This window comes from Lepeophtheirus salmonis, chromosome 4 (genome assembly GCF_016086655.4).
Source record: "Lepeophtheirus salmonis chromosome 4, UVic_Lsal_1.4, whole genome shotgun sequence".
In the NCBI taxonomy this organism is placed as follows: Eukaryota; Metazoa; Arthropoda; class Copepoda; order Siphonostomatoida; family Caligidae; genus Lepeophtheirus; species Lepeophtheirus salmonis.
Window position 1 is genome coordinate 21,043,778 of NC_052134.2, and position 12,496 is coordinate 21,056,273.

Here is a 12,496-nt window from a genome sequence, read left to right on the forward strand (position 1 = left end):
TTAAAAAGGCCGTTTTATGTATCAAGCAACCGCTATCTTTTTTTTAAAACAACCCAGAAAATGGTTTAAATTCAATTTACGAGAGTAAACCAAGGGGAAAATAAGTTAAAAAGTCGACAGCCCACGACCAAATGTAAAGTACATTTTTATGGATATGCCGTTTCATGAATTACTCCATTCTTTTGTCATGTGACGACCGCGTGCGTAATGTGATAATAGTTATTACCATTAAGATTATATCATTAATACAGGATGAATATTTTATAAATTTAATATAGTATATGAATAATTAATTAATAGATATAATATTTGACATAAGTATGTATATATAAATCAAAGCTCTGTCCCATCACAATAATCGCTTGTGATGTCTGCATGTCGATGATGATGCTGATGCTGAGAGGGAGGAGGCGGGGGTGGTGGTGGTGGTGGAGGGGGTATGCCCGGGAGTAAGGAAGGAGATCTTCTCTTCTCGCCATTGCTGATGTTGTTAAGAGCCCTGTAATCCTTGGAAGCAAGTCTACCTGAGGATTCTTCGCGGGGATAGTCGTCATCTAGCCGAAATCTGACATGCCTTGTTTCTGTGGTATTCCCTCCTCCTCCTCCTCCAGATGGTATTGGAGGGTGGAAGTTGAAGCGTCTTGAGGTGTTGGTAGTAGTGGTGGATAGGGGAGACCCATTCAAATCTTTGGAAATGTCGATTACTATTCTATTTGATTTGTCATCATAGTATACTTTTTTGGTACTACTAGAAGAATTCATCTTTTTCGAACGAGGAGTTGAGATTGGAGCAGGAGCTGGATTCCTTGACGAATTCACACCCAAATCACCATTTTCGACGTACACTTCATCATCGTCATCAAAATAGTCAGGCTCTGGTATATCTGGGCATGTTGAGGAAGAACCCGACGAGCTAGAGACGGAATTCTTCTGCCGAAGAGGGTAATGTGTTTTACCGCTGCCTTTGGTGTAATGCCCCACTTTGGTTTCTTCCCCTCCGCTGGATGAGGACTCATCGGTAAGAAAGTTTGGAACAGTTATATCGTCAGAATCTGTATATTCAATGACGTCAAGACCAGCATCCTCTTCCGATAAATGACGAAGTTTATCGCTGACTTTGCCGTTATCACCATTCTTTTGCTGTTCCACTTTTTCCATTTCACTTTCAGATTGTTGACTTTTTTGACTAAACATTTTGCGATGAACAGAGCGAAACTCTTCAATCAGTTTGTCGTGATTCTCGCTTTGAAGATTGTTGATGACCGATTCTTTTTTCTTGTGGGGTGGGGGTGGAGGGGGAACACCACCACTAGGATTATTACTACCACTATAACCTTTATTGCTACTGGATTTTCGAAGAGTCCGCCGCTGGATTTCACTTTGAATTGCACTGACAAGGGTTGCATTAGAACTATTGCTGCTTTGTGCGGATAGTTTTGAATGATCAAAGATAGGACCGTTGTCTTGTATAGGATACTGACCTAATGATGCAGACATTGTAGGTGTTTTTTGTTGTTGATTTTGATTGGATTGTAATTGTTGTTGATGATTCAACAGCTGCTGCTGATGCTGTCGTTGTTTCATTTGATTATGTTTTTCGATTTCAAACTTTTCCTTTTCTTTGGCTAAAGTCTCCGCTTGGATCTTCAACTTTTCTTGCTCTAGCGTGAGCTTCTCCCTTTCGATTCGAATACTTTCGAGTCGACGGAGTCTCTCCAGTTCATTCCTCTCATCTTTAAGCCTCTGGATTTCTTCTCTTTCCTTTTGAACAAGTTCAAGTCGCCTTCGCTCCTTCTTGAGTGCTTCAAGCTCAACATCCTGCCGACTTTCTTCCGGCTCCTCTTCTTCCTTTATTTGTGGCTTTTCATCCGTAGAATCATATCCAGAGGAGTCATTTCCTAAGGAACCCGAGATTAAAAAATCTTTTCCAGAATTTTTTCGTACAAATAAGTGAAGTAACTTTGAGGATTTCATAACACGAATAACACGGCTAAAGTCATCAAACTCATTGAACTCAACGCCATTGCAACAGAGGATTTGATCTCCAATGCGTAGTCCTGATTTCCATGCAATTCCATTATTGGATATCGACTGTACAAAAACTCCAGGTCTATCTGGAGGTCCCTTACAAATGGAGCAACCCAGAGTACCTTCGGATTGGAGGAGATCTACGACAATAGGAACTGCTGTCTTGTCAGGATGATGTATTTCGACCACTGATTTCCATGTTATTGGATCTCCTTTTCGAATTTTACAAGGTATTAGGCCCACACTCTTCACTTCCAATTCTATTTTACGACGTCTGAAAAAAATAAATATAGGTACAATTAATATTTGACAAACTTAAAAAACAGAACTTATGAGGGAGATTTTTTATAGCTATAACTTTTCTGACTTAGGTTTTTTTTTTAATCCCCTATTACTATAAATCTTGGATCGGTCCTTTATGGGTATTCTTCATTCCTAGACAGGATTGAATAATAAATGATAGCTAGAAAGTATAATTATAAGTTCTAGCAACACACCTTTTAACTTCAGGTATTTTCAGATTACATGCTTATACCTAGAAACAACTCTTGAAACGTGGAAGCCATTCACAAAATTAAATTAAATTTCAAACCCCACTACTCTATAGCAATGAATTAATTAGTATTTACTCTTTTTTGATGAATAAATTATTTTTATTTTATATGTATTCAGTATTTCAATTTCATTAAGTGCTCTAACATACATCTCATGGATTATTTAGAATAACTTTGTCTTCATCTCACATTTTAAAAAGTATATATGTATTGGAGAACTTCTAAACAAACTCACTCGAACTCATATATTTTTTTTTTTTACCAATTGACAGTTAGCAGATCAGTTCAGAAGCCTTTAGTAGATTCAAATCATCAGTCTGCAGCAATGGATATCATCTAGGGAAAGGTTACAAACAGATACGAGTACCAAACATAGCAATTTTTATTTAGTTACGATCTGGTCCAGAGTTGGCAAAAATTTAATGAAGTTAAATTAAGATGTATTGGAAATGTGTTCATTTTATACAATAAAAATATTCACTTTGATCTGTCAAGATTGCGTCTCCAAAAAAAGCTGTATTGGAACTGTTTGATATATAAGAATAGCCACTAAGGCGCTCTCTATCCAGTCAAAACCTGAAAGGATTTCAAATTTTAAACACTAAGAGGAGCTCAAGTTTTTCTTCATTTTCTGATGCAAAAAAATTTGCTTTGAGCCTGCATTTTTCACATTTCATAGCATCTTCAGTCATAATTATCGTTTAAAATCCTATTGAGTTATGCCACGATACTAGCACCGTACATCTGCATACAAGTCGTGCCGGACGTTTAACAGTCCCTATATAATTGTTTTATTATTTAAACTTCAGTTAAAGGAAATGCTTTCATTGGTTTGTTTTTTATTACACAATCATAGTTGAATATAATTTTTCTAGGAAGTTGCAATTGCCTACATATTATTAATGTAAGAGAAACAAACAAATGTGACGTCCTTTTATACCCCTTTTGTCAGCTGATATACTTGCTCAATCATTCGGTCATCTTTCGCTTATTTTAAAGTATTGGGCAGTAAAACGTGGATTCTGGAGCCTCCTGGCCTTCATTACCTCTGTCTGAAGGTGACGTGGGTATTCTTATATGGGGGAATCCCAAGTCAACCTTCAAGACCCTCCTGATGGTCCTAGCATGGACAGAGAAGTCGTTGGCAAGGCAATTCATCGATTTTGGGAAATCCTCCTTGATATTTTTTCTCCAAGCTGGACAGGAAATCCGGGTCCCTGTTTAAATTATGTTCTCAACTTACTGCATTCCTGCAGAGGTCTTCTCCAACATTTTCTATTTTGACCACCTCAAAAACCAGGCTCAATGTCCATAAACCTCCCCACCTCAACTTCAGCATCTAGGAGATCTGGGATGAGCTGCTTTTTGGCTTTTTCCTTACTCATGATAACAATACAACGAAATATTTGTTATAGTTTGTTTATGCACAAAGAATGACTGAACCAGAATATCAAAAAACTATCACTAAACATTTCTATCTTAATGAGAAAATTAACACTAATTAACAGTCCACGTTTTGTTGCCAAACCCTGTATGTATTTCTTTCCCTTTGGTTGTGTCAAATTTAGGCGTGCCTGAGTCAAATTATCCCCGAGTAAAGGAGCCAAAACCAAAAGTGCTTTGTCTACCCTACGTATGTACTTACATAATACGAAAAAACACATAATATCTGTTGATGTTTTATCCTTAACCGTTCAACAAACTTTCCTCTCTGTCTTTTTCTTTTCCATATATATGAATGGGCCCCATTATATATATATATATATATGTACCTATATAAAGAATATTTGTATAAAGGTAATGTATAAGTAACTTTTATCAGAAATGCCCAGCCCTATTTATTGTACGCTTCTAGAACAATTTGCCGAACAAACAAATAGCCGCAAATATATTTGATAATTATAGAGTCTGACAAAACTTCGGGATAGAGGAGTGTCGATCAGGACTTGACTAGGTACATAGGTGCTCAAATAGTGTTAAAAATTGTGTGTACTTTGAGCATGTTATAAAAGAGAAACCAAAAATCGAAAATTGAATCATTGATTCCTTCTATTCCTTAAACGTATCTTCTCTTTCCAATTTATTTATTGGGCGGTTGTCATTATTTTTGTTAAAAGAGTTCTGACGGCGGTTCGATCCAACTTTTGGAGCATCCTCATAATATAATGAATCAATCAACACTTAAATGTTACAATTATCATTTAATCATTTTGTTTTTGACAATTGGTGTGTAGTATGATTGAGAATCATAATTACGTAGTATTGATGAATGAATCATTTTTCACCAAAGAGTCTGTTCGACAAAGTGGCATTCGGGAAAGTGACGGTGCACGGTATTGTACCTAGGTCCAACATACATAGACATGTTCTTACATTCTTTGTGCTAGTTGAGATATTAATTTGTAAATAGAGCCTTTTTATGTTACGTGAGTATTGTTGGGGAGGTCGGCCATTTTGGGAAAGCCAGAAACAAACAAGTTTTACAACAATAAAAACCCTTTTTTTATTAGTATGAAGGAAAATTGTCCACTATTCAAAATGGGAACATAATCCCTTACTCTCTATCATAAATATATTCGTCTAATGCATATTTTATGATATATCTGACCTTAATATGTATTAAGGGTATGTTGTACAACCTTTATTTTCACAGTGTAGACAATAAGTTTACTCTTACAATGGAAAAAATAAGTTATTAGTTTTGGGTTTTGGATAGAAAATTCTAGACCGGTCTGAGACCTTTATGGCTTTTCGCGGAGCGAATTAATTCGGTCCTTCAAAGAATTTCCGTCCGGGTCAGTGTTACAAAAAAATTCGGTTGGATTGAGTTCGTGGCATGTGTTTGAAAATGTTGAACATCGACCTGTCCCAGTTGTTGGTCCTTCAAGGAGGTAAAGTTCTATAACTGGACTGGACCAAAAAAAATAAGGATATACATAACACTACCCAAAATAACGTCATATGAAGTATTATGTGTTGTAGAAATCCTATTTGTAGAACTTATAAATCAGGTTAGGGGAAAAAATTGCTCAATAAATACAGACCGAAAAAATCGGTTCATATAAGGTGACCAAAAAAATCTGTCTAATATTTGAAAACGATTATATTTTGTTCTACGGTTCGAAATATTGCTATTAAAATCTGAACACTTTGAATTTTAAACATCAACAAGATAATTTATTAATTCACAATAGAATTTGAAGAAAATTCATACTCTATATAGATGTGTGTCAGAGCTTTCTAAATCATTAATGTAGCCTTGAAACTTATTCAATTACTAAAATTAATTATATATAATTATTCCCCAAAAAGGAAAAATATTAATTATAATTTTTATTAAAGATGACAAAAAATTAATTTTTTTGGAAAAAAATTAAATTCTTTAGACAAAAGTTTCTAAAATTAAATTTCATATATATAGTTTGTGAAAAAAAAAATTAAAAGTCCACGGCTATTTACGGATACCCCTGCAATTTGTCAAGATTATTGATTCTAAGCCTCTTTTTTAGTAGACGATTGCAAATTACCCTTATAGGTATAGATATAAAATTATAACTAATTATTTTTTCCCCTTTATCCCTTGTTCATTATCCAGGTGGAACTATGTTTGTAGTAATTAATACAAAAGTCCTTGAAAAATTCCATACATAAAACAAAATAATCATCAAAAGCCTCTTAACAAAATTTGACAAAAAAGAAAAAGAAAATAAATATGAGAAGCTGTAATTCGATATTTTATTTCTAATTCAAAATCCTTACATCTATGATATTTATCCCACTAAAAACTAATATGAATGTTTTATAACGAGAATTTTGTTTGTCAGCTGCCGATTTTGCCTACTTGTTTCTTCTTATTAGTTTTCTCAAAAAGTTTAAAGATTGAGTCTAGTTTCTTGCCATTATCCCACAGGAAACTTGATTTCTCACTAAACATAATGGATTACGACGAGTAAGGTGCTTGGTTTATAATGGCGTAATTTTGATCCATGTATTATTTTATTTCTGGAGTGGACCACCGTTAGGAGGAACGGGCAAACCATTTCAAATTGTTTTTGAACTATATTGTCTTTCTTTTATTGGAGTAATACACTATGAAAAAAGCAACGTAGTCCTTGATGACACTTAACGAATTTCATGGTTAAAGATTCAACTAATATTACTCACTGGAATGTTAAAAAAAAAAGGAACAAAAATGAAGGGGATCAACTTGGCAATTTGAAGAATGCTTCGAAGGCATGATGTTGCATTAGATTAGCTGCTTGTGATTATTTTATAATTAATGTTTATTCTTGAAGAATAAAAGAGTAATGATAACAGATTTGGAAAATAAAATGGAACGACGTAGCTCAATGTACAACGTACTCGGGGGAAACTATTCTCTTAAACTCAATGTGCGTAGGTTTGCGTCTGGGTCGTTCCTACAGAAGGAAATATACTTTAAATATTTGGACTTCAAAGAAGATTCCTACGTCAGATAGAGTAAATGTAATACTAAATTTTTTACTTATACTTAATCAGTGCAACTCCATCTAACCAATTAGGGGAACATTAAAAACAAAAAAAACACTGTTTAAGTTGCAATTACAAAAAGAAGGCGTTCTTCCATTTTCAAATAAAGACAAAAAATGTTCAATTTGAACCTATATTCAAGGAGGTAATAACCGAGGTTTAGGTCTGATTGTTTAGACCCAGAAAAATATAAAATAGTTTCATATTCACCTTAGTCTAGATAAGTGTTTCTTAAACTTTGTGCAGTTTTAGCGTACTTTCAATAAGACAAATAAATGCTGACCCACTATACAATATAATATATGACTGATATACTATAATGAAATTAAATAAATAGAAAAAATAACACATTTAATGGAATCATAATTAAACAACATAATTGCTTGATTTTTATAACTGGACTCCACAGGAAAGGTTTTTGAGGCATGTAAAACTAGAAACAAGTATTATATGTTTCAGGTAGGTATGTTACATCAACGCACCAGAAAAAGCTGTGGAGTGCACCGGTGCACATATTTTGAGAGCCACTCGTCTGGACTGTATGTACGTTCCATGACAAAAATCAAGAAATGTAGAAAATTTGAATCTATTTTATTTTTACTTCATATGTATGCTTTGTACAAGTTGTAACTTGTACAATCTGCTTATACAATTTGCAACTCGGTCATACATAGCATATACATAACGTTCACTATTTCACAAACATATCTGAGTCAGTTTTAGGCTTCGTATTCAAATATTTGCCATAAGTTAAGATACTCAAGAATTTTAGAACCTATATTTGATTATAGAGACTTATCTCGATATGGTCCCTTTCAACTATAAAATATGTCATTTTTTTTTTCTTCTCTATATGGTGGCGATCAATTTTGACTACTTTTAGTACAATTTACATCACAGCCAAATGGTTAATCAGAATATTATTAAATTCATGAACATTTGTCTAAGAAGACAAATACAATCTACACTCAATTTTGAGAAAAATAATTCTAGCTTGCTTTTTTGCTGAGGTATGACATATGTAACAACCAGAATCCCATTATCTCATATCTCATTTGAAACAAAATTATAATAATTATTATTTATATAAAAACATATCATTTAAAATATATTTAATGTAGGTTTATATTGACCTCAATGAAGCAGGTCTATACATAATAATAATTATAATTAAGCATCGAATTATGTAATTCATGATTTACGTCTATTAAGGACATTTTTGTCATTGTGAATAGGAGAGACCCGGAAAGTTGTTAAACTTTTTGATTACTTTGGACATGGTTTGACTCAGATACAGAACAAGATGCTGCTAAAATTACGTGTCTATTAATGTTTGAACTGATTTTAATACCATACAACTCAGTATCCCCCCCCCCACACACAAATTGTGTTTCAATTCAACTTGTCAAAAGTTGCAGCTGTCCCCACAGTCGTAGTTAATCGAATTTCAGTAAAGAAGGAAGTTCGTTATATTAATGAATATTGTTTAAGAAATAAAGGTCTAAAGCCTTTAAGGTGTTGAATTAGTAGCTTTAACAATAGATTAAGAAATAATGTGATTAATATTACTGTTCCAAATTTGATGCTAAGAGTCAAAATTGTACAATTTATATATACACCTTGTGTTTAATAATTTAAAGCAGGGTTTTTCTCAACTGTTTTCGGGTGGTATGAGAAGAATAAATCATCTTGCAGACAACTATAATGAAACATTGGGTTTAATTTTAATTGGACGGTAAATAGTATAAAATTAATTTTTTTACTTATGCATATAATATTTCTAATGACTGTAATTTGCCAGTGAATCTAAACTGGTTGTGGCAATCATCATTATCTGATCTAAGTGTTCAAAAATGAGTTTAGTACGATATTTATTTTTTACCACATTCATCTCAGGGAAAATATAAGGTTATAACATAACGCGTTTACGACTGATGTTTGACTTCCACTATGGTTTTAATATTGACGTCATAGTGGATGAGTGGTTGCGTGTTTTTCAAAAATTTATGTTCTTGCCCAGCAGTTTGTACGATACATTAAATTCCACATTCTAGTAATAGTGACGTCATTGACTTTGAGTGGTTGCGTGTTTTGTCCAAATTCTGCCTATCTTGCCCCGCAGTTGGTACAATACATCTGATTGAAAATTCTAGCAAGCCTGATTACATGATGATCTAACTTTATATTTCTATTAACCTTCATAGGATCAAATTAAGGCAATCGTTCGTTGGATCAATTTTACTAGTGAATAATTTAGTGTGGAGATAATGCAAAGGGATGTAAAGGCATGTTATTAAAAAAGGAGGACATATCTAGTGATGAAAATTGTTTGTATTTCTAGCTTGTTAAAAAAAAACAACCCCAAAATCAAGACGGTAATCCTGACAATTTGAAGTATAACTTTTCATTAGATCCGCTACAATCAGCTGTGACAAGGGAGGAGGGGAGAAGGAAATAAACAAGGGCATCAGCAAGAATTACTCCAATTTCGATCCTCGGTTCTACTCTGAGTCCAAGGTGACTCTCCATCTTTTATGAGCACACACAAATGTTCAATCAGGTTTTGAGTATAATTAAATGTATTAGGAAAGGAAATTCACTTCTCAGAAGCTAAAAATAATCATGACAACAGCTAAGAAAAAAACATTTATTCTTCAGAATAACTAATGGCAAAAAAGCGGGTCAGCTAAAGTATGTACACACACGTTTTATATCACTAAATATTATTTAGCACAAGATTATTGGAAGTGCATGTCAGTCCTCCCCAAGAAACACAATTTAGGCTCAATATACCAACATGATAACCACCAGTTGCGAATCCCTGTTGTAAGGGGTCAAAGATGTGTTTAGCGATTTCCCTGTTTTATTTAAATTTAAGTATAGTTGAAGTGATAGTCGTTGAAAAAAAAAGGATTTGAAAATTATCATTGATGGAACAGAGAAACCTTTCATCTTTGAGCACATCTTGGATCCCTCAATTATTAAAAACAAGGTACACAAAATATATGTAAATAATAGACCAAATATTAAAATATATAGATACAATTATTTGCTCTTAGTATCAAATTTGGAAAGATACAATAAGATGCATAAAAATGGGCCATTTCCACCCATAAATCCCATTTTTTGTCTAAATTAAAATGACCTTTGCTGATCTGAGAGGTATTAAACTTTGCCAATTTAACCATTTTTTTTTATAGTCTTCATCAGAAGAAGTTTTTTATAGTAATATTAACCACAAAAACGGAGACTCTATTGTATATTATATGATGAAATGGACTCCTTTGACTCGTTACAAACCTCTTGTTACGTACGAATGTGATATACTATCAACCACAATTACGCCTGCTCTATTAAGAGACTGTACAACGTGCATTATTAATACATATATATTAGGATGTATCGAACGCACAATAATTTTTAAATTTTTGATTGATTTTCCTACCTAGTCTCTCAAATGTGACACACGGCGAAGGAAACATGTATGCACAAAATCAACGACATTAGAAGTGGTATTGGGTAGCCAATCAGCGCTTATATATATATTAGTATTGATACTCTATTCAATCTTAAGTGATTTTCCTAGACCGATATTTCGGTGCAGACCAAAGTTTAATCATAGATTGATTTTTTCGGTCTCAATCTATGGACCGACTTTCTCCCTTATCTTGACTTTTGAGTTGTACAAATATGCAAATTTATGGAACACTTTTTATGATGTCATTAATTGGATGTTCATACAACTGATGTCATCAACAACTCATCTATAGAATTGGACTAGACCGAACTGTAAATGAGAACGATGAAGATCAATTTTTTTCGGAATTTTCATTGGAATAATTATTTACCGAATTTCTTTAAAACGATCGAATTAGTTAGGTCCGCTAAAAACCATATCCGTATTAGACTGGTTTAAGATATTCAGACTGAAACCAAACACTGATGTATATGTACTGGGGCCATATGATAAAAATCATGAACTATCTTATTTTTTCCTAGAACCTTGTTATATTTGGTATTTTTACCTATTATGTTTATATTTGAGTTATTCACATCAAAGGATTTAATTTGATGTGAAACATGACAGGGTCATAAGAAAGAATAAGACAGTTTGATTTTTCTGTTGATGTCCATTATTTATACAGGTTTTAACAACGAATGACAGCGCTTCAGATTTCCGGATTTATCTGGCATATATGATGACAAAATTGTGCAATGTTTTTTTTGGGTTGTGAAATATACATATATAAACGCTTCACTTTGTACCCAAAACACCGCCATGGAGTCATCAACAGAAGGTTTCAAGTATTTTACATTTTAGAGGCAGAACGCAGGTACGCTGTTGTGATGGTTTTGGTGAACAACAATCTAGATATTAAGAACGATGAGGTCTCAAAGATGACAAAGATCGGCAGACGAAGGGTTGCAAAGCTGAGGAAGGATATGATGGATACCAAGGAGCCTAGTGGAATGATATCAAGGAAGAACCACTGTTACGACTTAATGTAGAATTATATTTGTCCTCCTAGCTCTGTGACCTATCAAAGGTAAACATTTATTAAATGTCTGAGCCCTCAGCTCTAATAATTGCCTCAAAAATAGGCCAAAATCCCTTGCAGACCTTGGCTTTCTAGTCAGACTTGAGCTTACTTCACTCCTTCTTGATGTAAGCCTCTTGGAACTCGAAACTCCTCTGAGGAATAGCACACACCCTCTTTTCAAGACATGTCTAGATATAATAGTCCAAGGGGTTTGCGTCTGGAGAGGAGGACGGCTACATGTTGAGGTCCCAAATGTACGGAAAGTTGTCTCTCAGGAAGGCATGCTTATTAGTGGCGTGATAACACGGAGCTCCCCCTTAAGTGGAAATAAAGATGTGCACGAACTTTTATTTGGCCCAAGATAGCACTTTCTCATCCAGAAATTCCAGGTTAGGATCTGCATTGAGCCAATCCTTCCTTCCACAAAAATGTGAGTACAGACTCTCCACCGCCCAAGACCATGGTTCCGGGTTGGATTTTTTTGTTCTAAAGGCATGTCTCACTGAAGCTGAAACATTGTTTGGATGTTGTAATTTAACTGCTGTTCTGCTTATTCACAGTGACATCAATGGTAAAAATGTTTCCATCAAAAAGAGCAAAACTTTCAAAACAGCTCAATGTCATTCCGGATTGAAAATAATAAAATAAGTACAACTAGATAAGATCAACCCTGTATAGTACATATGCTATTAGTAATTTTTAGTAGATATATCAAAAGCACCAGATTTCATTATTTTACTCTGTATATGCGCTCAGTGGCCATCCAGGACCACCTCCAATTTCGTATTTTTTGGGAAATATTTGTTTCTAACACCAAGTGTCATAATTGAAAGACTAGGTAAGAAATTCCAAGAACATAAGACC

At 34.0% G+C, this 12,496-nt stretch overlaps 1 protein-coding gene across 2 annotated transcripts in view; it reads right to left on the reverse strand.

Moving 5' to 3' along the window:
• Positions 1-255: 255 nt before the first annotated feature.
• LOC121115692 (uncharacterized) overlaps positions 256-12,496 on the reverse strand; it is a 72,878-nt gene continuing 60,637 nt past the window's right edge. For both annotated transcript variants that reach the window (XM_040709806.2, XM_071887704.1), the window contains one exon: positions 256-2,302. In XM_040709806.2, coding sequence (XP_040565740.1) covers positions 334-2,302 — 1,969 coding nt within the window. In that variant the 3' untranslated portion in view covers positions 256-333. The remainder of the gene's footprint in view (positions 2,303-12,496) is intronic.